The following is a 27,038-nucleotide window of genomic DNA, read 5'->3' as shown; positions in this document are numbered from 1 at the left end:
TAGGTAAATTCCAGGTACAATGCCAATCCAGGTTACATTTGCTGACTGTAGCAGGCTAGGCTAATTATAAAACCACACAATAATATTCATGTGACAGGCATTATACAACCACTTCTGCTGAGCAAATGTTCAAATATCTGAATTGGGCTCAACCACCGCATAACTCCGTGGACTGCAGGCATCTGAGAGAGGTTTACAAAAGACATTCAAATTTACAGGATAAGTACCTCGGCTGCACCAGCCCCAATGCCTCTACCTCTAACCAGTTTCCTTCTAAAGAACACAGACCCACCCATTAACAATGCATCTACATCCCGCCGTTAGACTATGAAAGGCCATAATTACCATCTGTACATTCTTCATAATACCAATCCAGTTCATAATAATCTGCTTCGATAAATTTCTGCATAGTCAGTATCCTTCGGGAGAGTAGAACCGATTTCACAGTGTTGCTGAGGTCAAGTAAAACGCAGCCATGCCTCCCTGCCCTTACAATACGTTAAACTGAAAAGCAGCCAACGAAACCCTGAATTCGAGCTACACATTCTCAATGGCAGGCTGCAGCCTTTTCCCACCCCCGCCCCCCCAAAAAAAAAAACCTAAAAAAAAAAAGAGAGAAAGAGAAATAAGGAAAAGAAAGGAAAAAAGATGAGAAGGCAAAAAAGCAAGGGAGGGAATGCTGATGTTCTGGCAGCCCGCTCTAATAAAGAAGCTCTGTACAGGAGCCTTGAATGGGAGTTGACTAAACCGTCCTATCGAGAGCCCGATCTGGTGACGTCAGGGACACACACCACCACTTGGTTTTTCTAACTCTATCCTCTCCTCCCTGTTCTCCACACATCTTTCAATCTAGCATGTTGCCATGGAGACCGGCTGGCTCTGAAAGCGATGCGGGGATGCAGGAAATGTCTTCCGTGGATGCTGGATCAGAAGCCTAAGGGTATCTTGCAGGGAGAAGGTGAGTGGAGTTTAGCCAAGTGCTAACACAAAATTGCACAGAATGTAAAAGTATCCGTAGGTTCATTTTGTCTCCTTGATTTTAGATATGTTTTGAACATACATTATACATTTCAATTAATATATATTCTCTTTAAATTAACGTATTCTGAGCCTGGGAAAAAATATGTTATGAATACTGAGTAGCCCAAATTTTTTGTTTTGGAAATTGGCTTTATAAATATAACTGAAACAGCAAGCTCTCCTTTGCACTATTTTCCCAAAAGAAACAAATTGAAAAAACAATGGAAAATGGAATTATACTTGAGCCTCGGAACCAAGCTTAGCCAGTTCTTGGCTCCCCATTTTCCAAATGCCAGTGACCAGCTTACTCCTCAACTTCTGTTTTCTTATTCTACATTTAACTTCTGGTTTCAATAATTTCCCTGCAGATGATTAGCAGTTTTCCACTCAAACCTATTCAAGTCGATGCTGGATGACTTTAAGGCTGTATGTGAAGTACTCTAAAAGAGTCTGCCACTTGGGGAATGTAAGTTTCTCTTTCTCCCCTGTCTCTTAATTCAGAAACTCTGAGAGCTCCATGCAAAGATTTAAATAAGAGCCGTGTACACCATTCAATCACCCTGTATTAGTCTAAGAGAAGGCAACCATAACTGAATTAAAGTTATATAGTTATAAATATCTAACTATACATACACAGTTTACATTATACAGTTTAATAGCATTCTATGCATTCTATGCATTCTAAGTCCTTTGCCATTTTCCAAAATTAGGAAAATGAAGTCCAGATAGGCCCTGCTTCTCCTCTGTTTTACTACAGACCAGATTTAGTTTTTCCAAGGAAAAGACCAAGTTCAATTATCACAAGGTCTTCATGCGCGGAAGAAATTCTTAGTGAGGGATTTAGGTGGGGGGCTGACTAAAGGAAGAGTCATGATGTAACATTTGGAGGTGGCAGCATGGGCTAGTGGAAAGAGCACAGGCCTGGGAATCAGAGGCCTTGGGTTCTAATTCCAGCTCTGCCACTTGCCGGCTGGGAGACCTTTGACAAGTAAAATGGATATTCAGGATCTGTTCTTCCTCCTCCTTAGGTTTTGAGCCCCATATAATAATTATGGAATTTTTTTAAGTGCTTACTACGTGCCAGGCGCTATACTAAGCGCTAGGGGAATACAAGCAAATTGGATTGGACACAGTCCTTGTCCCACCTCGGGCTCACAGTCTGAATCCCCATTTTCCAGATGAGGAAAGTGAGGCACAGAGAAGTGAAGTGACTTGCCCAAGATCACACAGCAGACAAGTAGCAGACCTGGGACAAGAACCCATGACCTTCTGACTCTGGGACTATGTTCTATCTGATTATCTTTTATCTACCACAGCACTTAGTGCTTGGTGCATAGTAAGCACTGACAAATACCACAATTATTACTATTATTATTATATTATCATATTTTTGAGGGACAGGTTACAGGGGCTTGCAGACTGTATGACCTTGGGCAAGCCACTTAACTTCTCTGTGACTCCGTTACCTCATCTGTAAAATGCGGAGTAAGACTGTGAGCCCCACATGGGACAACCCGATCACCTTGCATCCCCCGAGAGCTTAGAACAGTGCTTTGCACACAGTAAGTGCTTAACAAAACCCATCATCATCATTATTATTATTATTTCTTGATACTACAAGGAAAAGATCCAGGGAGGGACTGATGATCACAAACTGGTAAACAAACATGGGCCATGATGAGACATGAAGGGCGGGGACATTAGATAACTAAAAATGGATTTTAACAATTCTAAAGTTCAATCTGATGGCAGAGGACAGTCAAAAAAATCTGGGAATCACTGCACCACAAAAGACTATTTTTCTGAAATCAGGACACGCTGTTTGTTCAGAGTACTCATTAGGGCTTCACAAGTGCTGGCTAATCAATCCATCATATTTATTGAGCGCTTACTGTGTGCAGAGCACTGTACTAAGCACTTGGGAAGTACAAGTTGGCAACATACAGAGACAGTCCCTACCCAACAGTGGGCTCACAGGGAAACTAGTACACTGCAAATGAGACATTTTAGGCTAGCAGAAAGGGTGCAGGCCAGGGATTCATAAGAATTGGGCGTAGTCCCACCTCTGCCAATGGCTAGCTGTGGGACTTTGGACGAGCCACCTAACTTCTCTGGACTTCAGTTCCCTCATCTGTAAAGTAGGCATAATAATAGCGTGCCTCATATAGCCACACAAGATTGTTGTGAGGGTAAAATGAGATAACTACTTAAAAGCACTTTGGAAAAAAAATCAACACCGGCTCAAAGTATTATTATTTTCAAATGGGCAAGGCTCAAAGTATTATTATTTTCAAATGGGCAAGGCTCTTCAACTGGAGACTGGTGGTTTCCAAGGATTCATCTGAAAACCCAAGGCCTCGCCAACTATATACAAATGGTATTATCCTCCAAGAGGAATGGAAGATAAAAGAGAAGTTCTCTTAATGTAGGCCTGCTCTTTGATGGGGTCAAATGGATACTTAAAACATTTGGTAAATATTCAAGGAGACTGTGTTGCTTACCCTTTGCTTAAGGCAGCAGAAACCTACAGCGATTCTCTCTGAGCTGAGCTATGTATCAATCGATGTCTACTGATTCTCCCATTAGATTGCAAATTTAAGGGCAGGGACCATGTCTTCAACTTCTTTTGTAGGCTCCCCAGGTGCCTAATATACTTGATATTATAGTTTTTCCCAACCCCCATATTTGTTAAGCTCTTACCCTGTGCCGGGCACCATACCGAGCTCTGGAGTAGATACAAGCAAATCAAGTTGGATCCAATCCACGTCCCACATGGGGCTCACAGTCATAATCTCCATTTTACAGATGAGGTAACCGAGGCGCAGAGAAGTGAAGTGATTTGCCCAAGGTCCCATAGACAAGTGGCAGAGCCAGAACTAGAACCCAGGTTCTTCTGACTCCCAAGTCCGGGTTCTTATCCACTAGGCCACGCTGCTTCTCAATGATAATTCTGATATCCACTTGCAGCCAACTGGGAAATAGATTAACATTTTGCATAGTGCTTACTACATGCAAAGCACTGTACTAAGCACTCAGCCCTGCTTCACATGAGCATTATGACTAATATCAGGATACCTAAGCATCTGCTGAATGGTGAACAGAAATAGGGCATGAACAAGTTGGAAGAGCAGAACAAATGCTTTGAATTCATCATGGGGAACAGACTCGAACAAGTGATGTTATCAGAGGGCCATGGGGGGAAAAGGAGCAGCGGACAAATCAGCTCGGTGAGAGGCAATCTGGGACTGAGAATCAGAGGACTTAGATTCGAGTCCCGACTCCGCCACTGACCTACTGTGTAACCTTGGGTTTGTCACTTGGGCCCCAGTTTCTCATCTGCAAAATGGGGATGGTAGATTGTTAGCACTGCTTGGGACAGGGACTGTGTCCTCTCTGATAATCGGCATCTGCTCTAGCTCTAAGCACACAGTAAGTTCTGGATAAATGCCCTTATTATTATAACCACATAAGGCAATCTGCATGGAAAGCCAACCCAAACCCCACCCTCCCTGGGACTTATTCAGATTATTCTAGGTCGAGAAAGGAGGTGGGAAAAGCTCCTACACCTCTGAAATGTAAGCCTCCAGAGGACAAAGATCATGTCTGCAAACTCTGTTGTAATATACTCTCCATGTGCTTAATTCAGTGCTTAATACATATCAATCAATCATATTTATTAAGCACTTACTATGTTCAGAGCACAGTTATAAGCACTTGGGAGAGCATTAGAATTGGGAGAGCAACAAAATTGGTATACTTGTTCTCCGCCCACAACAAGCTTACACTCTAGAGGGGGAGACAGACATTAATATGAATAAATCAGTAATTTATAATATATAATTTAAAGATATGCACATAAGTGCTGTAGGGTTGGGGAAGGGCAAATATCAAATGTCCAAAGGTCATTCGGACATTTAGCACTCAAATACTATATACTAAATAGAAATACTAAGTACAAATACTATATACTAAATACTATAGTATTTAGCAATACAGCTAAATACTATACTATTAAGGAGAAGCAGCATGGCTCAGTGGAAACAGCACGGGTTTTGGAGTCAGAGGTCATGGGTTCGAATCCCGGCTCCACCACATGTCTGCTGTGTGACCTTGGGCAAGTCACTTAACTTCTCTGAGCCTCAGTTCCCTCATCTGTAAAATGGGGATTAAGACTGTGAAGCCCCATGTGGGACAAACTGATCACCTTGTATCCCCCCAGTGCTTAAAACAGTGCTTTGCACATAGTAAGCACTTAACAAATGCCATCATTATTATTATTATTATTGACGATTGAACGAAGTAATCTCAGGTCAGAAGAACTTTCAGATCTAGAGAGTGCCAGGATATGTTCACTCTCTGCAACCAGTATTTTATTATCTGTCTTAATGATGGGCAGCTACTAGAACCATAGGATATACATTATTTATTTACATTAGTGTCTGTCTCCCCCTCTAGACTGTAAGCCTGCTGTGGGCAGGGAATGTGTCTGTTAATTCTGTTGAATTGTACTCTTCCAAACACTTAGAACAGTATACTGAAGATAGAAAGCAGCATGGCATAATGGATAGAACATGGTCTTTGGAGATAGAAGGTCATGAGTTCTAATCCTGGCTGTGCCACTTGTCTGCTGTGCAACCTTAAGCAAGTCACTTCACTTCTCTGTGCCTCAGTTACCTCATCTGTAAAATGGGAATGGAGACTGTGAGCCCCACATGGGACAGGGACTACATCCAACCTGATTTGCTTATATCCACCCCAGTGCTTAGTACAGTGCTGGCACAAGAGTAAGTGCTTAACAAATACCATTATTATTACTACAATTATTTTTTATATTGATGTCTGCTTACTTGTATTAACTGTTTGTCTTCCCCTCTAGAATGTGAGCTCATTGTGGGCAGGGATTGTTTCTCTCTACTGCTGTATTGTACTTCCCCAAGCACTTAGCACAGTGCTCTGCACACAGTAAGCATTCAATAAATATGACTGAATGAATGAATGATGTGTTCAATAAATACCATTGATTGATTGATAGAAGAAACTGTAAAACACAACAGACTGTCTTGTTCAAATCGCTGTGCTCTGACCGCTGCCCCTAAAGCATTAGGGGCCCTTCCTTCCTCTCCCCCTCGCCCCCCTCTGCATCCCCCCCGTCTTACCTCCTTCCCTTCCCCACAGCACCTGTATATATGTATATACGTTTGTACATATTTATTACTCTATTTATTTATTTATTTTACTTGTACATATCTATTCTATTTATTTTATTTTGTTAATATGTTTGGTTTTGTTCTCTGTCTCCCCCTTCTAGACTGAGCCCACTCTTGGGTAGGGACTGTATATGTTGCCAACTTGTACTTCCCAAGCGCTTAGTACAGTGCTCTGCACACAGTAAGCGCTCAATAAATACGATTGATTGATTGATTGATGAGTCCGAGCCCACTCTTCTGGAGCAAATAGATTCTGGGTAGGCTGGACTAGAATCTGGTGCATCTCGCTCCTGAAATGGGGTTAGCTTTGCACTTCACTTTTCTTGCAAAAAGAGAAACTGTCAGTGATGTCTAAGCTCTCTCCCCACCACACCTACACAGGTTCCTCTTTTTAAGGAAAGAAAATTCCACTGGCGTGTATTGTCTGAACGGGATAACAACAGGCTAGGTGTGAGGTCCTGGCGTATGACTGGTGTGACTGGGCATTATCATCATCAATCGTATTTATTGAGCGCTTACTATGTGCAGAGCACTGTACTAAGCGCTTGGGAAGTACAAATTGGCAACATATAGAGACAGTCCCTACCCAACAGTGGGCTCACAGTCTAAAAGCATTACTGCTGAGCGGCTGTGGGTGGAGATCAGCAGAGAGGCTACAGGGCAGTCAGGCAAATAGTTAGCAATTATTTATCCTCCTGCCACTTTTGGCACTGCCCACCCAGTTGGCGAGGGGAGAATGAGGCAGCAGCTGTTATCCACACTGGAAAATGGGGGGTGGGGAAAGAAAAGCTCAGGTCAAACTCTTGTCCAGTACCTCCTTTTCCGCATGTCCAAGAGATGGCTATGGGGCTGAGTAGCCAATGGCCCAGCAACCTTTCCTCAGGGCGAGCTGATGTTCTCTAACGAAGCTGGAGGCCACACTCATTGAAAGTGCATGCCAAGTAGACAGTCCCACACCTTCTGTGGGGAACCAAATGTCACTCACTGCCTAAGCTATTTCTGGGGACCAAAACGATCCCTTTACCCTCAGCCTACTCTTCACCGCTAAACTTTACATTATTCAGTTTCATGGGGGCTGGAATGGGGAAGGAATGCTAGAACAACAGTAAATGGAGCGAAGCAGCAAATTTAACAGAACTCCAATTTTTAGAAATTGGCCCAATTCATCCATCTCCTAGGTGACTTGAATCCTTATATTACATTTGAAGTTATGCAATGAATTTTACGCAATGAATTTGAGGCACCACCACCTTAGAGATCTTCACATACAAGTCACTCATCTTTCATATTTCACAGAATTATATCTTGACAATAATTCCACTTGACAGCTAAAGGGTAAATCTATTACACCCTTTTAAGCAACCAGAAAAAAATGAAATGAAAGTAAATCCGTATGGACCTTAATTCTACATTTCACGATGCCTAGTGACACAAAAGGCAGACAGGTTCTACCCCAAAGGTGCTTCTTAATTCTAGCTCTGGCTTCACAGACTATTTTTTAAATGGCATTTATTAAGCACTTACTATGTACCAGGCACTGTACTGAGTGTTGGGGGTAGATACAAGTTAATCAGGTTGGACATAGTCCGCGTCCCATATGGGGTCACAGACTTAATCCCCATTTTACAGATGAGGTAACAAACAGAAGCCAAGTGCCCAAGATCACAAGGCAGGCAAGTGGCGGAGCTGGATTAAGAACCCAGGTCTTTGTGACTTCCAAATCTGTGCTCTACCCACTAAGCCACGCTGCTTATTTGTTTTAAACATAAATTCCCTGAGGGCCAGATGAGGATGAGCACTCTCAGAAGAACTCTTTTAGAATTTCTGATCTTGACTGGATTGTTTCTGGGACAGGGACAGGTTGACTTGAAGTGATAATACATGGCTCTTGAGTGCAGGGGAGACAGGAGACTTCACAAGACCCCTGGAGCCCACCAAAGACCCAGAAATGGAAGTCCGTCGGTAGCCACCGCCCACCCCCTCTCCGATACCACTGCAGAGTGGCCCACCTCGACTGACTATATTTTATACGTGATATTTGTTAAGCCACTTACTGTGTGCCAAGCACTGTACTGAAAATAAACCTCAGATTCAAGAACTCTCATTGCTTTTGCTGCTTCCCACATAGCAACATCACTGATGGCTTGGAAAAGGCATGTAATTCATAATTGTTTTTAGGAAACTCTCACTTCAAGTTGTCCTACACAGTGCCTTCGTATTTTTAGGATCTGCCTTGTACATCTAAAATTTTCCGGGTCTCGCATGAGAGAAAATGCTGCTAAAAAAATGCTTAGAGTACGACTCCTTGAAAAATATGAGAGAAGCAGCATGGCTTAGTGGAAAGAGCACAGGCCTAGAAGTCAGAGGACCTGGGTTCTGATCGTTTGCCTGCTGGGTAACCTTGGGAAAGTCACTTCACTTCTCTGTGCTTTTGGTTTCCTCATCTGTAAAATGGGGCTTCAATACTGTTCTACTCCTACTTACACAGTGAGTCCTCTGGGCAACAGGGACTGTTTCCAACGTGATCATTTTGAATCTACCCCAGAACTTTATTATTATTGATAATAATAATACTTATGTTAATATACTCCACGGGCAAGGCTCTTTACATTCCCCAGGGGAGTCCCTTTGAAAATCTGCACTATCATCGACGGTATTTACTGCGTGTTTACAATGTGCAGAGCACTGTACCAAGCACTTGGGTGAGTACAATTCTAGAGAGTTGGTAGACCCGTTTCCTGCCTGCAATGAGCTTACAGTCTACCAGAGCTACCATCTTTCAGAGCAGCTCCAGGTGGAATGGTGGGATGGTACATGCACTTTAAGCACCAAGAAATGTCCTTAAAGCCAATGACCCTAATTTAGTTCTCTGCTAAAAACTGTTTTCTTCATTGGAAAATGATGATTTAGTAGAGTCTGGCCATGAGCACAAAGCTTGGTTGATCCCCTGTGGGTACCTGGACAATCAGAGGAAGTGTGATCCGGGAAGGGGCTAAGTCCAGAGGAATTCTGTAAATGATTCATGTGAGCGATGTTAGAGACCTTTGGGCCACTATAGCAGGACCTCACTTGCATATGCACTTTTGCAGTCAATCAATCGCATTTATTGAATGCTTAATGTGTGCAGAGCACTGTATTAAGTGCTTGGGAGAGTACAACATACCAGACACATTCCCTGCCCACAAGAGTATACAATCTAGATGGAGAGAGAGGTGAAAAGTCCACATGTACCTAAGTGCTATGGGTATTTGAGCATGCAAAAGTACTCGAGAATACTGAATTCACTGCAATCCTTGCCAAGAGTTTGCTGAATTTCAGAAAAAGTCCTAAAATATATTAACCTGTCAGCATTCACCATTGCTGAAAGTAGCAGAATTACTTAAAATCAGCTGAAAAATTATGTGTGTGTGTGCTCTTTACTTAAATACTGGAATTAATATAAGCCAAGGAATAACAAAAAGCCAAATTAACAGAATATGAATTTCTCATGGTGATCCCGAAACCAGCTGGAAAAATCCATGAGACTCCAGAGGGAGGGAGATTCAGCTCTTCTAATTACTACACAGCTGAGTTTCAAATGAGTAAAGAAATGTGAACATCAACCTTTCTTTTGGTACTTTTCTTTTTTGGCAGGAATATCATTCAAAGGAAAAGCTCTATTTCAACTCAGGAAACAAAACTAAGCGAGTAATGATGCAGAATCACCATAACAAGTGTGCTAAAGCAGTCCATTAATCCATAACTTGAACCCAGAGCTGCCAACTGAGAAACATGTTTCTCCTGGAGTAGAACCATCTCCAGATTTTATTTTCACTCTAAAAAGGCCACTTACGAACATAAGAAATAACAACTAAATTAATTTTCTAAAAGCAACTCCCTTCAGAGAATTGAGTGGGATTCGTCTCCATTTCAGTTTGGGGGGTATTTTTAGAGGCAATGAGTAAATCTGTGTCACTTGGCTAAAGCCAAGTCCAGTTTACAGAGCCAGATTCTTGGGAAGCAAAGATGTAAGGATATGACTCAGGATTCTGGATGAATAATAATAATAATATTTGTGGTATTTGTTGAGTGTTTACTACATGCCAGGCACTGGTCTAAGCGCTGGGGTAGGTGCAAGCTAAACAGCTAACAATCAACACCGTAAATAATCTTCTCTAATGTTGCAAGTTTTGGCCTTCACTCTTCTAGTCATCATCTGTGGTCCTTTTCAATTGAACTTCTCTGAAGCTATTTCATCAAGGGGGTGACCAATTTGATACCTTTCTCCTAAACACTGTTAAAGAATATTCTTTCCAGAAAACTACACAGGTGGTCTGTTCCCTAAGTCACATATGAATGTTCACCTTTTCTGCTAGTTACTGTCCAATGACACCAACATTATGGGGGAATTCAGTCCTGGAGAGAAAAACTACCAACTGGGGTGGCTTCAAGAAAACTAACTGACCTGAGGTGGGGAAAAATTTACATCTCCTTCAATTCCACATGACGTCACACGTGATATTTTGCAGAATAATTGTTTCATGGTATTTAAGGGCTTACTATGTGCCAGGCACAATACTAAGTGCTGGGATGATACAAGCTAATCACGTTAGATACAGTTCATGCGACACATGAGGCTCACAGTCTTAATTCCCATTTTATAGATGAGGAAACTGAGGCACGGAGAAGTTAAGTGACTTTCCCAAGTCACTCAGCAGATTAGCGGCAGAGCTGGGATTAAAACCCAAATCCTTCTGACTACAAAGCCCATGTTCTATCCACTAAGCCATGCTACTTCTGCCGGACTTCTCCTTCTTCTCCTTGATTGAGTTCCCTGCTCGTTTGTTTTTTAATAGTATTTGCTAAAGCACTTACTACGTGCCAGGCACTGTACTAAGTGCTGGGGTATATACACGCTAATCAGGTTAGGCACAGTCTATGTCCCACATGGGGCTCACAATCTTAATCCCCCTTTTACAGATGAGGTAACTCAGACTGACAAAAATTGACTGGCCCAAGTCACAAAGCAGACAAGTGGCCGAGCCAGGATTAGAACCCAAGTCCTTCTGACTCCCAGAATGATGATCTATCTGCTCGGCCGTGCTGCTTCAAACTCTCTTCTGCCCTCAGAACTGAGGACAGTTCTGGTCTGATGTCTGCCCTGCTAATGCACCGGTTCCATCCTGTGCAACATACACAACCCCGATGCCACCATGCTAGAGACATGAAGCCCTTATTTCTGCCATCTGCCATCACACCGGGCTGCCCTTTCCTCACTCCACCACAGTGCCCCGAGGGTGGTTCCTTACATCCCGTACTGTCTAGAGCTGGCCCGACTACCAGACAACCTGCAGGTTTAACACCAAGCTGTCTCTAAATTCCCCAAAGTGGTACTATGTTTGTGGAGTTATATTTAATTAGGAGATGTCACATCATAGTACTTTATGTCAGCCTTTTCATCATCATCAATCGTATTTATTGAGCCCTTACTGTGTGCAGAGCACTGTACTAAGCGCTTGGGAAGTACAAGTTGGCAACATATAGAGACAGTCCCTACCCAGCAGTGGGCTCACAGTCTAAAAGATGGCCTTTTCCATCATTCATTGGGTGGCAATGTAAGCAAGTTGGCAGCAGAAAACCAGGTTCGAGCTATTTAATAACATATTTGTTTGGGGAAGAAAACCTTGAAGGCAACGACTTTCCAGTTAGAGCTGGAGGTGGAGCTTTGCGGAGTGGGGAGAGGGAGAGGAAAGAGGAAAGAGGTAGGACAGGAAGAGGACAGAGAAAGCAGCAGGACAAGCAGTGGGTAGAAAATGAGGCTAACCTCCTCTTCTTCAACCACTACCGCTTTGGTCTTCACTTGGCATCGGGGCTGGGTATAATTAGGGGCAAGGTACAAGCATCTCCCTCACTCCTGCCCCAAAGCCTCTGGGAAGGAGCCATGTACCTGCTTGCCTTGCCCCTACCTGGAAGCCCTGGGATCCACCAAGTAGGCAGCTCACTACCCACTGACCACCCACAGACCTACTGGGCAGCCAGTCAATCGTATTTATTGTGTGTTTACAGTGTGCAGAGCACTGTATCAAGTGCACCCCCACACAAACACTGCTGCTCTCAGGCCAGTCAGTCCATTGTATTTACTGAGTGCTTACTGTGGGCCGAATATATATATTCAAATATATATATTCAAATATATATATATATTCAATAAGCAACACTTTGGGGAGAAAAGGCATTGGGAGATTTAACAAGGCGAGATGGGGAGAGAGAGTAAACTGGATTCCGGTTTCATATACTCAGCCATTTTATAGGATCCTGCATCCTTGCCATTTGGAAGGACTTCTAAAAAGCATTTCTTGATGCCATTAAGGTGTTCTCTGCTACACATAATATCTGGTTTGTAAAGCAGAAAAGCACCTTCAATTTAATGTTCAATGTCTTCCACTCGCTGGAAAAAATGGTCCTAGACATCCCAGGTACCTCTTGGTAATTAAATCTCTTCATTACAGGGCTTGCTGAGGTTTAGCACTGCACTGGAGTTACAAATCATACTGTGAAGCCCAACCCTTACAGTCAGCAAGAAAAGGAAACTCAATTAGCTCTTTTTGCACCCTGGAAACCTGTTTACCAGATTTATTTGTTGGCATTCCTTGGGGCTGGGTGTCAGGAAGGTTTTGCTGGAATTGAGCTCCATGACACTGGGCCAGGGCCACAGTCATCATCATCATCATCAATCGTATTTATTGAGCGCTTACTGTGTGCAGAGCACTGTACTAAGCGCTTGGGAAGTACAAAATGACGGCAAAAGGAAATGGCATGTTCAGTATGGGAGGCATTTATTGAAGGGGCGTCCTCGCGGGCTTTTGACTTAGGTGGAAAGGGCAGATGGAAGTTCTTTCTTTGATTTTAACTGGTGCCCAAGAGCCTAACTATGACTCGTTTCTAGAGCAGCAAGTATTAGATTGGACGATTCAGGTAGCCGTGTCAAAAATAAATGTTTTAGGGTAGAAGTGACTTTTGGGGCATTTTGGCTTTTTTTTTTTTGCTTTACTTTGTGCTTTTCAGGCTTGGGATGGAAAACCACAAGCTACGTCTGACTGACTCCAATGACCAATGGTCACTCAGCCCAGTTCACACAGTGGCACTCCCCTCCCCACCCGTTCCCTCTTTCAGCTCATTTATGGCACCACAAACAGCAAACGTGCGTTTGGCTTAGGACAGTCAGGCCGTATGTGCACTCATGGTGTGGGAAAGGCGGCATGACCACTAGACTGTAAGGTCCTTGACATCAGGAATCGTGGATTGTACGTTCCCTAGTGCTCACTGCAGTGCTCTGTACTCAGTAATTGCTCAATAAATACCTAGATTGATTGAGTGACCTGTTCTGCATCTGCCTTTGCAGCCACACCACACCCAAAAGTAAACAAAGGACAGTGACTTCAGCTTCAAATATGAGGGATAACTAGGTACAATGAAGGCTTTGTTAGAAGGTTGGAGAAAGGGAGTGGTTGGTTAGTTAAAAAAGCAGGTCCACTAACTAGCACTTGGGGTGGGCCAGCAGAAAGTGCTGAACACAAGACCCTCCAGAAGCTCTGAGAGACAGAGAGACAGAGAGAATGAACACGAGAGAGAGAGAGAGCGTGAGCTTGTACACACCTGGCATATCCAAGAGGAAATGCAGACACTGTAAACTCCTTCTACCCAAGGGACCTAAAGACCCAATTTATTCAAAAATGGATTCTCAGAAACAGTGTTTTTTTAAAGCCACTGACCATTGAAACAAAGCTCCACAGCACAATCACGTGTGTTGGGTATATGGATACACACACGTATGCATGAATAAACATATATGGACTTTCCATCTCTTCGGAGGTTTCTTTTCTGAAAGTTCCTGGCTTGGAAAATGTGAGTTGGGAAAAAGAGATGGATTTTAGAAGAAATGTATCACAATGAAAAGCAACTTCCTTCTAAGAAGCTGAAGAGAAAAGCCCCAATTTTTGTTTCCACAAAAGATAGGGCAGAGCCTGGAATATATATCTGTTTCAGAATCTCCTGCCCTGTTTCCAGATGGAGGAATTTATTGACCAGAAGAGAAGAAACTTTCAGGGAGAGTGTTACTCAACAGATCACCACAGCTGTTGAGACACAGGGGTTTTTGTTGTAGGCATAGATTTTATTTTGGAGTGACATATGGTAAACAGAGCTTTGGTTTTTGAGAGGAAGATATTAGGGTGTGGTTGAAAGAGCCGAATTTACAGATAACAGAGGAATCTTTTCCTGGGCCATTAACGAAAAGGAACACAACCAGAGAAGTCCTGCACCACCCATGAACACCATCACCAGACAGGGGCATCCACACCAATCTAGCTTTCTTCCCCACAATCTCTACCCAGTATTAGGTAAGCATAGCCTGTGGAAGCCAAGAATGGTGAATGAGGAAGCAGCAGAGAGCTAAACCTAGCTTGGCAAATTGACTCTGGTGATTAGAACAGTGCTTTGCACATAGTAAGCGCTTAATAAATGCCATTATTATTATTATTACTATTATCTGGCACTACTCAGAAAGACCAATGGCAGCTTGGAGAAGTGCTCAGACTTGACTGAATTCCTGCATGCCCCAAAGTGGATTCTTGAAAGTTGGGAATGTAATGAGAAAATGTTTTTTATTTTTAATGGTATTTGTTAAGCCCTAACGATGTGCCAGGCAGTGGTACTAAGCGCTGGAGTAGATACAAGCTAATCAGGTAGGACACAGTCTATGTCCCAGTGGGACTCACAGTCGTAATCCCCATTTTACAGATGAGATAAACCGAGGCAAGGAGAAGTTAAGTGTCTTGCTCAAGGTCACGTGGCGGAGCAAGGATTAGAACCCAGGTCCTTCTGGCTTCCAGGCCCATGCTTGTGGCTGTCCTTGTGCGCAGGAATTGTGCTTACTCTACTGTCTTGTATTTTCCCAAGCGCTTAGTACAGTGCTCTGCCCCCAGTAAGTGCTCAGTAAATACCACTGATGGACTGACTGGTGGATAGTAGATTTATGATGAATTATTTCAGGGAAAAGTAGACAGGTTTGGATGGTCCACCCTTACTCATCCCATGGTTCTTAACCCAAATCCATCCAGGGTCGTACTCTGGTTTCCCCAAACTATGCCAGGTTAACTGTTTGTCATATTCAAATGCTCAGGAACAGCGCCATCGCTTTGACATAGCCGTGACCAAGCGGAAAGACCACAGGCCTGGGACTGAGGCCCTGGGTTCTAATCCCGGCTCGGCCACTTGCCTGGTGAGTGACCTTGGGCAAGTCACTTAAAATCTCTGTGCCTCAGTTTACTCAACTGCAGAATGGGGATTCAACACCTGTTCCCCCTTCTACTTAGACTGCAAGCCCCATGTGGGACCGGATCCAAACTGATTAGCTTGTATCTGTCCCAGTACTTACCACAGCGCTTGACATATAGTAGCATGTGCGTAACCAATATCAAAATTATTATTGCCTTCCAGATGAGCCAATTTCCGGCTAGCAGGTCAAAGGAATTCCCATGACAGCCTCGGTCTGACTGTGGAACCAAATATCTTCAACGGTCCTCTTCCATGCGGATCCAAAAAATCCATATCCTCGCTGCATCCATAACATTCTAGCTCCCACCTCCTGCCCCAACACCCTCCACTGGGACCAGTCAAAGTAAGGAATATTCCTGGAATTTTACACTCAACGCACATGTCCCTTTATCCATTTCATCACCAACCCCTCACACAGAGGTCGTGTTTCCTGTCTGAACACCCCGTCTATTCTTCCAAGAGGAGCATGTCTCCTCGGTGGGAGTCTGGGACCGGCGGGGGAAAAGCCACGATGGCCCGGCCAAAAAGGAGGGATGACTCACGGAAGTATTTCAGCGTCTCTTCTATCTGTTCGGTGGTTAAGTCGATGGTGGCATCGGGAGAGATGAGGGGAGTGTGCAGCCAGTCGTCGTGGTCATAACCGTAGATCGTATCGGCCCTTAGCTTGTAATGAGGGAGCTGTTCCTCCAGCAGGCTGATGATTTCAACTTCCGGAAGGTCGGTACTGTTGCACACATCTGACAAGAGAAGAGCCACAACCGTGTCGTTAATGCCTCAAAACAGAGGCACGTCAGGGAGGGCCTGGTAGATCGGTGAGCCCCTGGCATAAGCTTCGCCATCCAGCTCGTTTCTCCCAGTGTACCAGGCTGGGGATTGAGCGGAAAACAAGAGGTCAGCTTGCTTGGGATGACTGACAAAACATTTCTATGAGCCCTTCAACTATACATTTCAAACAATCAATAGTATTCATTGAGCATTTACTCTGTGCAGACTACTGGACAACGTGCTTGGGAAAGTACAATAAATGCTTAGTACAGTGCAGTAAACGCTCAATAAATACAATTGAATGAATCAATGAACAGACACGATCCCTGCCCTTAAAGGAGCTTACGATCTAGAAGGAGAAAGACACTAAAATACAGATAGGGGAAGCACTGGCGTATAAAGACATGCATGTAGGTGTACATATCTATTCTATTTATTTTATTTTGTTAGTATGTTTGGTTTTGGTTTTGTCTCCCCCTTTTAGACTGTGAGCCCACTGTTGGGTAGGGACTGTCTCTAGATGTTGCCAATTTGTACTTTCCAAGCACTTAGTACAGTGCTCTGCACATAGTAAGTGCTCAATAAATACGATTGATGATGATGATGATGATGATGTAGGTGCTGAGGGGAGAGAGAGTTCTTCCCAAAATGCCCTCAAAACTGTGACTATAGTTGATTCAAGTATCCAAATGAGAAACAGAAATTTGCTCCAGATCAGAGATCTAAGTTTTAGTCTCTCACCGTCCCACTGAATCATGTCACCTCAACAAAATGATGGCCTTAGTTGATTCTACTAGTCAGATCACTACATAACCTTGCCCAACAAGAACCCATACTAAACCCTGAATTTTAAAGACATAATTACAAGAACTCAGGGCTAATGGGCAAGATTGACTCCAAAGGACACTTGTCTGAGTGATAGCAAGCCCTCTCTAGAATGCAAGCTCCTTGTGAGAAGAAAACATGTCTAACAACTCTGAAGCACTTAAATACAGTGCTCTGCATGCAATAAGCACTCAATAACTACCACTGAATGAATCAAACAGACTCCCCCGAGAGTCTCTTCCCTTGGGTAGGATTCTGCAGAATGTTATAGGTCAGCAACAAGATGATTTGGCAAAGATGGAAGGCAGAAGTCCTGGGTTCTAATCCCAGTTCTGCCATTTATCTGCTGTGTGGCCTTGGGCAAGTGACTCTACTTCTCTGTGCCTGTTACCTCATCTGTAAAATGGGGAGAAAGACTGTGAGCCCCGATGTGGACAGGGGCTCTGTTAACCAGATTTGCTTTTATTCATCCCGGCACTTAGTATAGTTCCTGGCACATAGTAAGCACTTAAATACCACAATTATTATTATTTTTATTATTATATTTTCTGCAGGAGATTCTACAACCTTCCTAAGCCATCGCAGTGCTCTTCACCATGAATAAACTGCCTTTCAAATACACTCCCTGGATCTTGCATTGCTACCTCAATACTGACAAGTCCAGCAAAAAGGATGGCTATCCATTTACAGGGGTAATTTGGTCTACGATACTAATTTTCAGAAAATCAGTAAGCTGCAGCTTTGAGTGTAAAATATTCTGAAAGCCGGGTGGAAACTTACATGAGAAAGGAAGAAGCTTAAGAATAAATATGACCATCTGCCAAGCAATAAACACAACTCCCATCTTAAAGTGGCTGACTCTACCTAACATGGGAAATGTCACAATGACTGAAATTTGGCATTTCTAAAATAACAAATTTAAAATCTGCACTGGGCTTTTATCTCTTGCTGAAAAGGGCTTCCCAGGACAGATGTGACACAAACAGGCTAAACTAGGAAGCTTGCTATTTCCCTTGCCCTCCAATTCTACAACCAAATACCCCTTCAACAGAGCTAAATATGTGACCCAAAATGAACAGCACACTACTTTCTACAAAACACAATAATATTAGTAGCAGTGTGGCTCAGAGGAAAGAGCACGGGCTTGGGAGTCAGAGGTCATGGGTTCTAATCCTGGCTCCGCCACTTGTCAGCTGTGTGACTTTGGGCAAGTCACTTAACTTCTCTGGGCCTCAGTTTCCTCATTTGTAAAATGGGGATTAAGACTATGAGCCCCACGTGGGACAACCTTGATTATCTTGTATCCTCCTCAGCACTTAGAACAGTGCTTGGCACATAGTAAGCACTTAAATACCAACATTATTATTAGTAGACTTCTTCTACTTCCCAGACTGAGCCCCTTCCTTCCTCTCCCTCTCGTCCCCCTCTCCATCCCCCCATCTTACCTCCTTCCCTTCCCCACAGCACCTGTATATATGTATATATGTTTGTACGTATTTGTTACTCTATTTATTTATTGATTTTACTTGTACATATCTATTCTATTTATTTTATTTTGTTAATATGTTTGGTTTTGTTCACTGTCTCCCCCTTCTAGACTGTGAGCCCACTGTTGGGTAGGGACTGTCTCTATATGTTGCCAACTTGTACTTCCCAAGCGCTTAGTACAGTGCTCTGCACACAGTAAGCGCTCAATAAATACGATTGATTGATTCTACCAGACTTCTTCTTCTAGACTGTGAGCTCATTGTTGGGTAGGGACCGTCTCTATATGTTGCCAACTGGAACTTCCCAAGCGCCTAGTACAGTGCTCTGCACACAGTAGGCACTCAATAAATACGATTGAATGAATGAATGAATTAGTAGTATTTATTAGGCATCTCCTATGTGCCAAGCACTGTGTTCAGCACTAGGGTAGATACCAAATATGCAGACCAGACAGTTCCTATCCCTCACAGGTATAGAGGGGGAACAGATACTGCATCCCTATTTTACAGACGAGGAAACTGAAGCAGGCAGAGGTTAAGTAACTTGCCCAAGGTCTCAGATCAAGTAGGAAAACCACAACTCCAGACTCCTAATTCCATGTTCTTTCAACCAAGCAATTTTCTCAGTTCCTTTCTTCTTCCCCCGCTAAATATTATCTTTCTGCTTTCCTCCTCCCCACTGAGAGAGACAGCCATTCACTGTACGGCGGCTTCCGAAACTAGCACACACGTGCTACTGGAAGGCGTGAAGAGCGATCATCAGTCTGAATTTCTTGGTTAATCATAGATTCGGAAAAACCAGGCTTCTAATCGGGCAAGCTGCTCCATCACTTTAGCGCTCTTAAATATGGCCTCCCCAAAGCACTGACTGTCTCTGTCACTAACAGACAGAAAACTTGCAGACACATTTTCTTGTAAAAAGCATAATGCTAACAAACTATGTATTTTTTTTTTTTGTTTCATTTTCTTCATTTTATTTTGGTTCCTTCTGACTAGCTGAATGTCACATGCTGGCACATGATTAGCTGGGGAAGTGTCTTATGTACAGAGCAAAGCTCTGTCAGACACGGCTGGTGTTTGATTTGCCCTTCCACATATCCAAAACCTGAAAGGTCAAATTATTTACTGAACAAGTTCCTGGACCAAATAGATATAGCTTATGCTAACATATGCGATGCTTGGGGAGATAAAGTATCACAAAGCAAGGTGGTACCAAATTATCTTTTTTCGCATTTGCTTTTTCACTAATAATAACGATGGTATTTGTTAAGTGTTTTACTATGTGCCAGGCACTGTACTAAGTTGCCAACTTGTAATTCCCAAGCGCTTAGTACAGTGCTTTGCACACAGTAAGCGCTCAATAAATATGATTGACTGATTGATTGATTGGGGTAGATACAAGCAAACTGAGTTGGTTCAGTGGCTGCTTCTAAGATACAGACCATAAGCTTGTGGGCAGGGAATTCATTCATTCATTCAATCGTATTTATTGAGAGATTACTGTGTGCAGAGCACTGTACTAAGTGCCTGGGAAGTCCAAGTTGGCAACACATAGAGACAGTCCCTATCCAACAACGGGCTCAGGGAATGTGTCTACCAACTCTATTTTACCATAATAATAACAATTGTGGTATTTGTTAAGCATTTACTATGTGCCAGGCACTATACTAAGCACTGCGGTGGATACAACAATAATAATAATGATAATAATAATAATAATAATAATAATAATAATAATGGTATTTGTTGAGTGCTCACTATGTGTAAAGCACTGTTCTAAGTGCTGGGGAGCTTACAAGGTGATCAGGTTGTCCCATGGGGGGCTCACAGTTTTAATCCCCATTTTACAGATGAGGGAACTGGGGCCCGGAGAAGTTAAGTGACTTGCCCAAAGTCACACAGCTGAAAGTTGGCGGAGCCGGGATATGAACCCATGACCTCTGACTCCAAAGCCCGGGCTCTTTCCACTGAGCCACGCTGCTCCTGTCCCATGTGGGGCTCACAGTCTCAATCCCCATTTGATAGATGAGGTAACAGGCACAGAGAAGTAGAGTGACTTGTTCAAGGTCACACAGCAGACAAGTGGCAGGCGTAGGATTAGAACTCATGACCTTATCACTTCCAGGCCCTTGTTCTATCCACCGCACCATGCTACTTCTCCCAAGCGCTACTCTCCCAAGCAATAAGTACGGTGCTCTGCACACAGTAAGTGTTCAGTAAATACCACTGACTGATTGATGCAGGCTTGCAGTATGACAGCAATGTATTCTTCAGGGGAGAAAGGGAAGAAGATTCCTTCAATCAATCCATTAACCAATGGTATAATAATAACCAATGGTATAATAATAATAATGATAATAATGATAGCATTTATTAAGCGCTTACTATGTGCAACGCACTGTTCTAAGCGCTGGGGAGGTTACAAGCTGATCAGGTTGTCCCACAGGGGTCTCACAGTCTTCATCCCCACTTTACAGATGAGGTAACTGAGGCGCAGAGAAGTTAAGTGACTTGCCCAAAGTCACACAGCTGACAAGTGGGGGAGCCAGGATTTGAACCCATGACCTCTGACTCCAAAGCCCGGGCTCTTTCCACTGAGCCACGCTGCTTCGTGAGTACTTACTCTGTGCAGAGCACTGTACTAAGCACTTGGGAGAGTCCAAAACAGAGTTGGTAGATGTGACACCTGTCCGTAAGAAGCTTACAGTTTACAGGGAGAGACAGACAGGAAAATAAATTACAGGGAGGGAAAATAGTAGACAATATTCATTCATTCAATCGTATTCATTAAACGCTTACTGTGTGCAGAGTACTGTACTAGGAACTTGGTAATAAACAATTTTACAGATGTCATAAACAGTGACATTCCCTGCTCACAGCAAGCTCACAGTCTAGGGCGGGGAGACAGACAATAATACAAATAAATAAAATATGTATAGAAATATTTTATAGAGATATATACATATATAGAAGTGCAATGGAGTGGGAAGGGGAGGGAAGAGTAAAGAGAGCAAGTCAGGGTGATGCAGAAGGGAGTGGGAGATGAGGAAAAGTGGGGCTTAGTCTGGGGCAACCATTGGAGATTTTTTAGCAGGGGTGGTTGGGGGCAGAGGGAGGATGTGTCCTGAACGTTTCTGCAGAAAAATGATCCGGGCAGTGGAGTGACGTATGGACTGGAGTGGGGAGAGACAGTAGGTTGGGAGGTCAGCAAGGAGACTGATACAGTAATCTAGGCGGGATACGAAGAGTGATTGTATTAATGTGCAGTTCAGATGAAAAGGAAAGGATGGATTTTAGCAATGTGTACACAAGTGCAGGGGCTCCGAGACAGTGGGAAGTCCAGTACAGTGTCCACAATTGGAAGTAGATGACACCAATTATGGCAGAGTGGCTTAGTGCCAAAAATAAAAACCCGACAAACACATCTGGTAGGGGAACTGGACAAGCCAGCTGAACACTGGACAACTGGCCACTCCTAGCAGCATCCCATTTCTTCAGGAGTTTCTCCTAAATGCCTAGTGCCTATATGACACCCAAGGCAACCTGAGGTCAAATCAAGGTCCCTGGGGGCCTGGGGGACATGGGAGGGACACCAAATGATTGCCGGCCCTCGGCTGGACTTGAGGCAGAATTCACCAGGTGAGGCCACTGACATGGTGAACCCCGATCAAAGGGGCGCAGAGTAGACGAACAAGAGACGGAAAACATCCTCGGTGTTCAGAGTTAAGACGCACGGGCTGTGGACCATGGGCAAGGGAGGACAGCCAACCTTCCAGCAGCGTGGCTCAGTGGAAAGAGCCTGGGCTTTGGAGTCAGAGGTCATGGGTTCGAATCCCGACTCCACCACATGTCTGCTGTGTGATCTTGGGCAAGTCACTTAACTTCTCTGGGCCTGTTACCTCATCTGTAAAATGGGGATTAAGACTATGAGCCCCACGTGGGACAATCTGATCACCCTGTATCCTCCCCAGCGCTTAGAATGGTGCTTTCCACATAGTAAGCGCTTAACAAATGCCAATTATTATTATTATTATTCCAAAGTGGTAGACTTGGGCCACTGGACGGAGGGAGGTAGGGGCGTATCATAGGTGCCATTATGGGAAGAGTCAACCAAAACACCTAAAAGGAACAAGGAAGGGACATCGCACTAGCTGAGCTATCTGCGGACACAGAAGCCTAGTCACAGGATAGGCTCGCCAGGGAGGGAAAAGGAGAATTCCCAGGATAAGAGCTGGCTTCTGTGATTGAGAAAGACAGAAGACTCTTCCCACTGCAGGTGCTGGAAATATTTTGGTACCAATCGAGCAATCAATCATACTGGGCACTTACTGTGTGCTGAGCACTGTACAAGGTGCATAGGAGAAGCAGCGTGGCTCAGTGGAAAGAGCACAGGCTTTGGAATCAGAGGTCATGGGTTCAAATCCCAGCTCTGCCAACTTTGGGCAAGTCACTTAACTTCTCTGTGCCTCACTTACCTCATCTGTAAAATGGGGATTAAGACTGTGAGCCCCACATGGGATAACCTGATGACCTTGTAACCTCCCCAGCTCTTAGAGCAATGCTTTGCACATAGTAAGCGCTTAACAAATATCATCATCATCATCTGTAAAATGGGGATTAAGACTGTGAGCCCCCCATGGGACAACCTGCCCACCCTGTAATCTCCCCGAATTTAGAACAGTGCTTTGCACATAGTTAACAAATACCATCATTATTATCATTATTATTATTATTATTATTATTAAGAGAGAACACTAGAACAGAGTTGGTAGATGCATTGCCTGTCCGCGAGCCCTGTTGCTTCCAACAGCAGTTGACAAAGATCATGACAAAGAAAGACTTCTGGAAGCTCCATGAGCAAAGAAATCCTAGTTGTCATTTGTCCAGCTCCCTTTCTGGGATGGACAGAGATGAGTTATGCCCATGTGACCCATCGGGGCAGCTAGAAACACGCAGTTACAAGTATGACACCCTGCATAAATGCTTCTCCGTCTGCCTCTGCCTGACACATCGCGCTGCAACTGCCACTGCTCAGAGGGCAAACCACCCAGGCTTTACAGAAGTGTGGCCCAGTGGAAAGAGCACAGGCCTGGGAGCCAGAGGACCTGGGTTCTAATTCCAGCTCTAACACTTGTCTGTTGTGTGACCTTGGCCAAGTAACTCCACTTCTCTGTGCCTGTTACCTCGCCTGTAAAATGGGGATTAAGACTGTGAGCCCCATGTGGGACACTGAATGCATCCAACCGGATTATTTTGTATCCACCCCAGTGTTTAGAACAGTGCCTGGCACAAAGTAAGCGGTGAACGAATACCATTTTAAGCACTTGGTACAGTGCTCTGAACATAATAAACTCTCAATAAATACCACTGATTATCCAGATTGGGAATGCTTTTTCTCTGAGGCCCCCATAAAGCCTAATAATAATGATAATTGCGGTATTTGTTATCCAGATTGGGAATGCTTTTTCTCGGAGACCCCCATAAATCCTAATAATAATGATAATTGTGGTATTTGTTAAGCACTTGCTATATGCCAAGAACTGTACTAAGCACTGGGGCAGATCCAAGATGATCAGGTCTCACATGGGGCTCACATTCTAAAGTATCAGGTCAAACAGGTATTGAATTACCATTTTGCAGATGAGGGAACTGAGGCACAGAAATGAGGTGACATGCCCAAGGTTACACAGAAGGTAAGTGGCAGAGCTTGGTCTAGAACCCAGGTCCCCTGATTCCCAGGTCCATGCTCTTTCCTCTGTGCCTTGCTGCTTTTCAGGAAAATTGAATTTCCTCCAATACACATTTTTTTTTAATAGCATTTGTTAAGCACTGGGGTAGATACATACAAATCAGTTTGGATGCAGTCCCTGTCCCACATAGGGATCACAATTTTAATTCCTAGTTTACAGATGAGGTAAACTGAAGCCACGTCACATAGCAGATTAGCTACGGAGCCGGGATTAGAACCCAGGTCCTTCTGACTCCCAGCTCATGCTCTACCCACTAGACACACTGCCCTTAATAATAATAATAATAATGGCATTTATTAAGCGCTTACTATGTGCAAAGCACTGTTCTTTCCTATCCCAAATAAATACTCCCCTCCGGATGAACTTTTCTGGGGTTGGGATTTGCAAAGAAGCACAAACAGGAAAAATGAGTTCCAGGGGTCAAAATGGGCTCTCTGACCCTAACCTCTTCACCCCAGCTCTGGCTCGGGGCAAACTAGGTTGAAAGCCAAGGGGCAGTCAGCCTGTTGGCCTTCTCCTGCTTTGCCCAGCCGTCTCCACTCTCTCAGGCTAAAACACACTTTGTGTGTGTGCATGTGCACGCATGCACCCATTTATTTTAACCACTCGAGTTGTAAAAAAAAAAAAATGTTATGTTCAACTCCTGTGTTAGAGTGTGAGCTCCATGTGGGCAGGAATGTGTCATTTCTTTATCCTGCACTTCCCAAGTCTCTCATCCTATCCCGACTGGATTACTGCATCAGCCTCCTCTCTGATCTCCCATCCTCGCGTCTCTCCTCATTTCAATCGATACTTCATGCCGCTGCCCGGATCATCTTTGTGCAGAAACGCTCTGGGCATGTTACTCCCCGCCTCAAAAATCTCCAGTGGCTACCAATCAATCTGTGCATCAGGCAGAAACTCCTCACCCTGGGCTTCAAGGCTGTCCATCCCCTCGCCCCCTCCTACCTCACCTCCCCTTCTCTCCTTCTGCAGCCCAGCCCGCACCCTCCGCTCCTCCGCCGCTAATCTCCTCCCCGTGCCTCGTTCTCGCCTGTCCCGCCATCGACCCCCGGCCCACATCCTCCCCCTGGCCTGGAATGCCCTCCCTCTGCCCATCCGCCAAGCTGGCTCTCTTCCTCCCTTCAAAGCCCTACTGAGAGCTCACCTCCTCCAGGAGGCCTTCCCAGACTGAGCCCCCTCCTTCCTCTCCCCCTCCCCATCCCCCCCGCCCTACCTCCTTCCCCTCCCCACAGCACCTGTATATATGTTTATACAGTTTCATTACTCTATTTTACTTGCACATATTTACTATTCTATTTATTTTGTTAATGATATGCATCTTGCTTTACTTCTATTTATTCTGAAGACTTGACACCTGTCCACATGTTTTGTTTTGTTGTCTGTCTCCCCCTTCTAGACTGTGAGCCCGTTGTTGGGTAGGGACCATCTCTATATGTTGCCAACTTGTACTTCCCAAGCGCTTAGTACAGTGCTCTGCACACAGTAAGCGCTCAATAAATACGACTGACTGACTGAACGAATGAATACTGTGCCCGGTTGGTGCTCAATAAATTCCACACCATCCTCAACTATCTGCACAGTCCAGAGGGATAATTAGGGTCACTGAGGGAGGGGAACCAACACCTGTTCTAGGCCGGAATGAGACCCTCCCACCTGAATTGAGTCTTGAAGAAAACAATTTGGCTGGAAAAGTCAGCTCTATCTGCCAAATGCCCCAGAATTCTGAGTTAAAAGCTTCCTCAGATTTCTCTTGCAGTCAAATTTTAGAAGCTATAATGGGGCAGGAGACAAGGTCTAAACAAGTGGGTGGAATAGGCAGAGGTATTGTAAGAGCAGCAAAAACCTGCTTTGAAGCCCATCAGTCGCATATAGTTTACATCTCATTCTTCTATTTAAAACACTCATTAAAAATAGGCAAAGAAGAGGATCTGGATCATCAAACACAAAGCTGAAATGAAAGAAGAGCTATCGAAAAAACCCAAAAACACAGATGTCACTTAAAATAGAGCTAGGAATCTGATATTATGTGGGACAGGGAAAATTGCTACCGAAGGAGATGGCAAAGCTTTGGGAACAAGAGTGTTCAGATCATGGAAGACATGGAAGAGCGCCAATGGCCAAGAAATTCTGCTCTAGAGAGCTAGTTCTAAGTCCAGCTTCACAAGCCAGGAGAAATTCCTACTAAAAATGTTTTTGAGGACAAGGGTGCAATGTCTGCTTTACTCATGCTTGACCAATGAAGCCACTGGAACTGCAACTTTCTTTCCTCTTTTGATCGAATTCGGCCCTGAGCCTGCTGAGGGGAGAAAAATGTGGAACGGAGGTCATAGGCTACAGGAGAAGACTAAAATAGAACCCTAAAAAAACACTCCAGCTCTTTTATTCACATTCGTGATTAAATTTTGTCTCCCTCTCTGGACTGTAAACTCATTTGGGGCACGGAACACAACTGCTAACTCTGTTGTACTCTCCCAAGTGCTTAGTATTGTGCTTTGCATGTAGTAAGCACTCAATAAAAACCACTGAATGAATGGACTTTGCTAATTGATTTCAATGAGAACCAACACAGGGAAAACATCTAATAAAGAATGAACAACTCTTTTGCTTTGACGGCAATTTCACCGGCATATTATTTATCCTTAATACGAGTCCTGCTGTTATAAAGC

The 27,038-nt window shown here is 44.0% G+C and overlaps 1 protein-coding gene across 7 annotated transcripts in view; it reads right to left on the bottom strand.

The window, feature by feature from the left end:
* Positions 1 to 27,038, bottom strand: part of TRAK1 (trafficking kinesin protein 1) — a 129,397-nt gene that overhangs the window by 81,225 nt on the left and 21,134 nt on the right. For 4 of the 7 annotated variants that reach the window (XM_038759302.1, XM_038759294.1, XM_038759241.1 and 1 more), the window contains exon 2: positions 16,085 to 16,279. Coding sequence is in view for 3 of the 7 variants with exons in the window: in XM_038759268.1 (XP_038615196.1) it covers positions 346 to 409 (64 nt within the window). In the remaining 4 variants the exon portion in view is untranslated. Of the gene's footprint in view, positions 1 to 345; positions 518 to 16,084; positions 16,280 to 27,038 lie in introns of those variants that run through there. The other 3 variants (XM_038759268.1, XM_038759276.1, XM_038759285.1) reach the window with 1 other exon arrangement.

The sequence above is a fragment of the Tachyglossus aculeatus genome, chromosome 2 (assembly GCF_015852505.1).
Source record: "Tachyglossus aculeatus isolate mTacAcu1 chromosome 2, mTacAcu1.pri, whole genome shotgun sequence".
Taxonomy (NCBI): Eukaryota; Metazoa; Chordata; class Mammalia; order Monotremata; family Tachyglossidae; genus Tachyglossus; species Tachyglossus aculeatus.
Note: the sequence above shows the minus strand (reverse complement) of the source record. Positions and strands in the feature narration are given on the sequence as shown.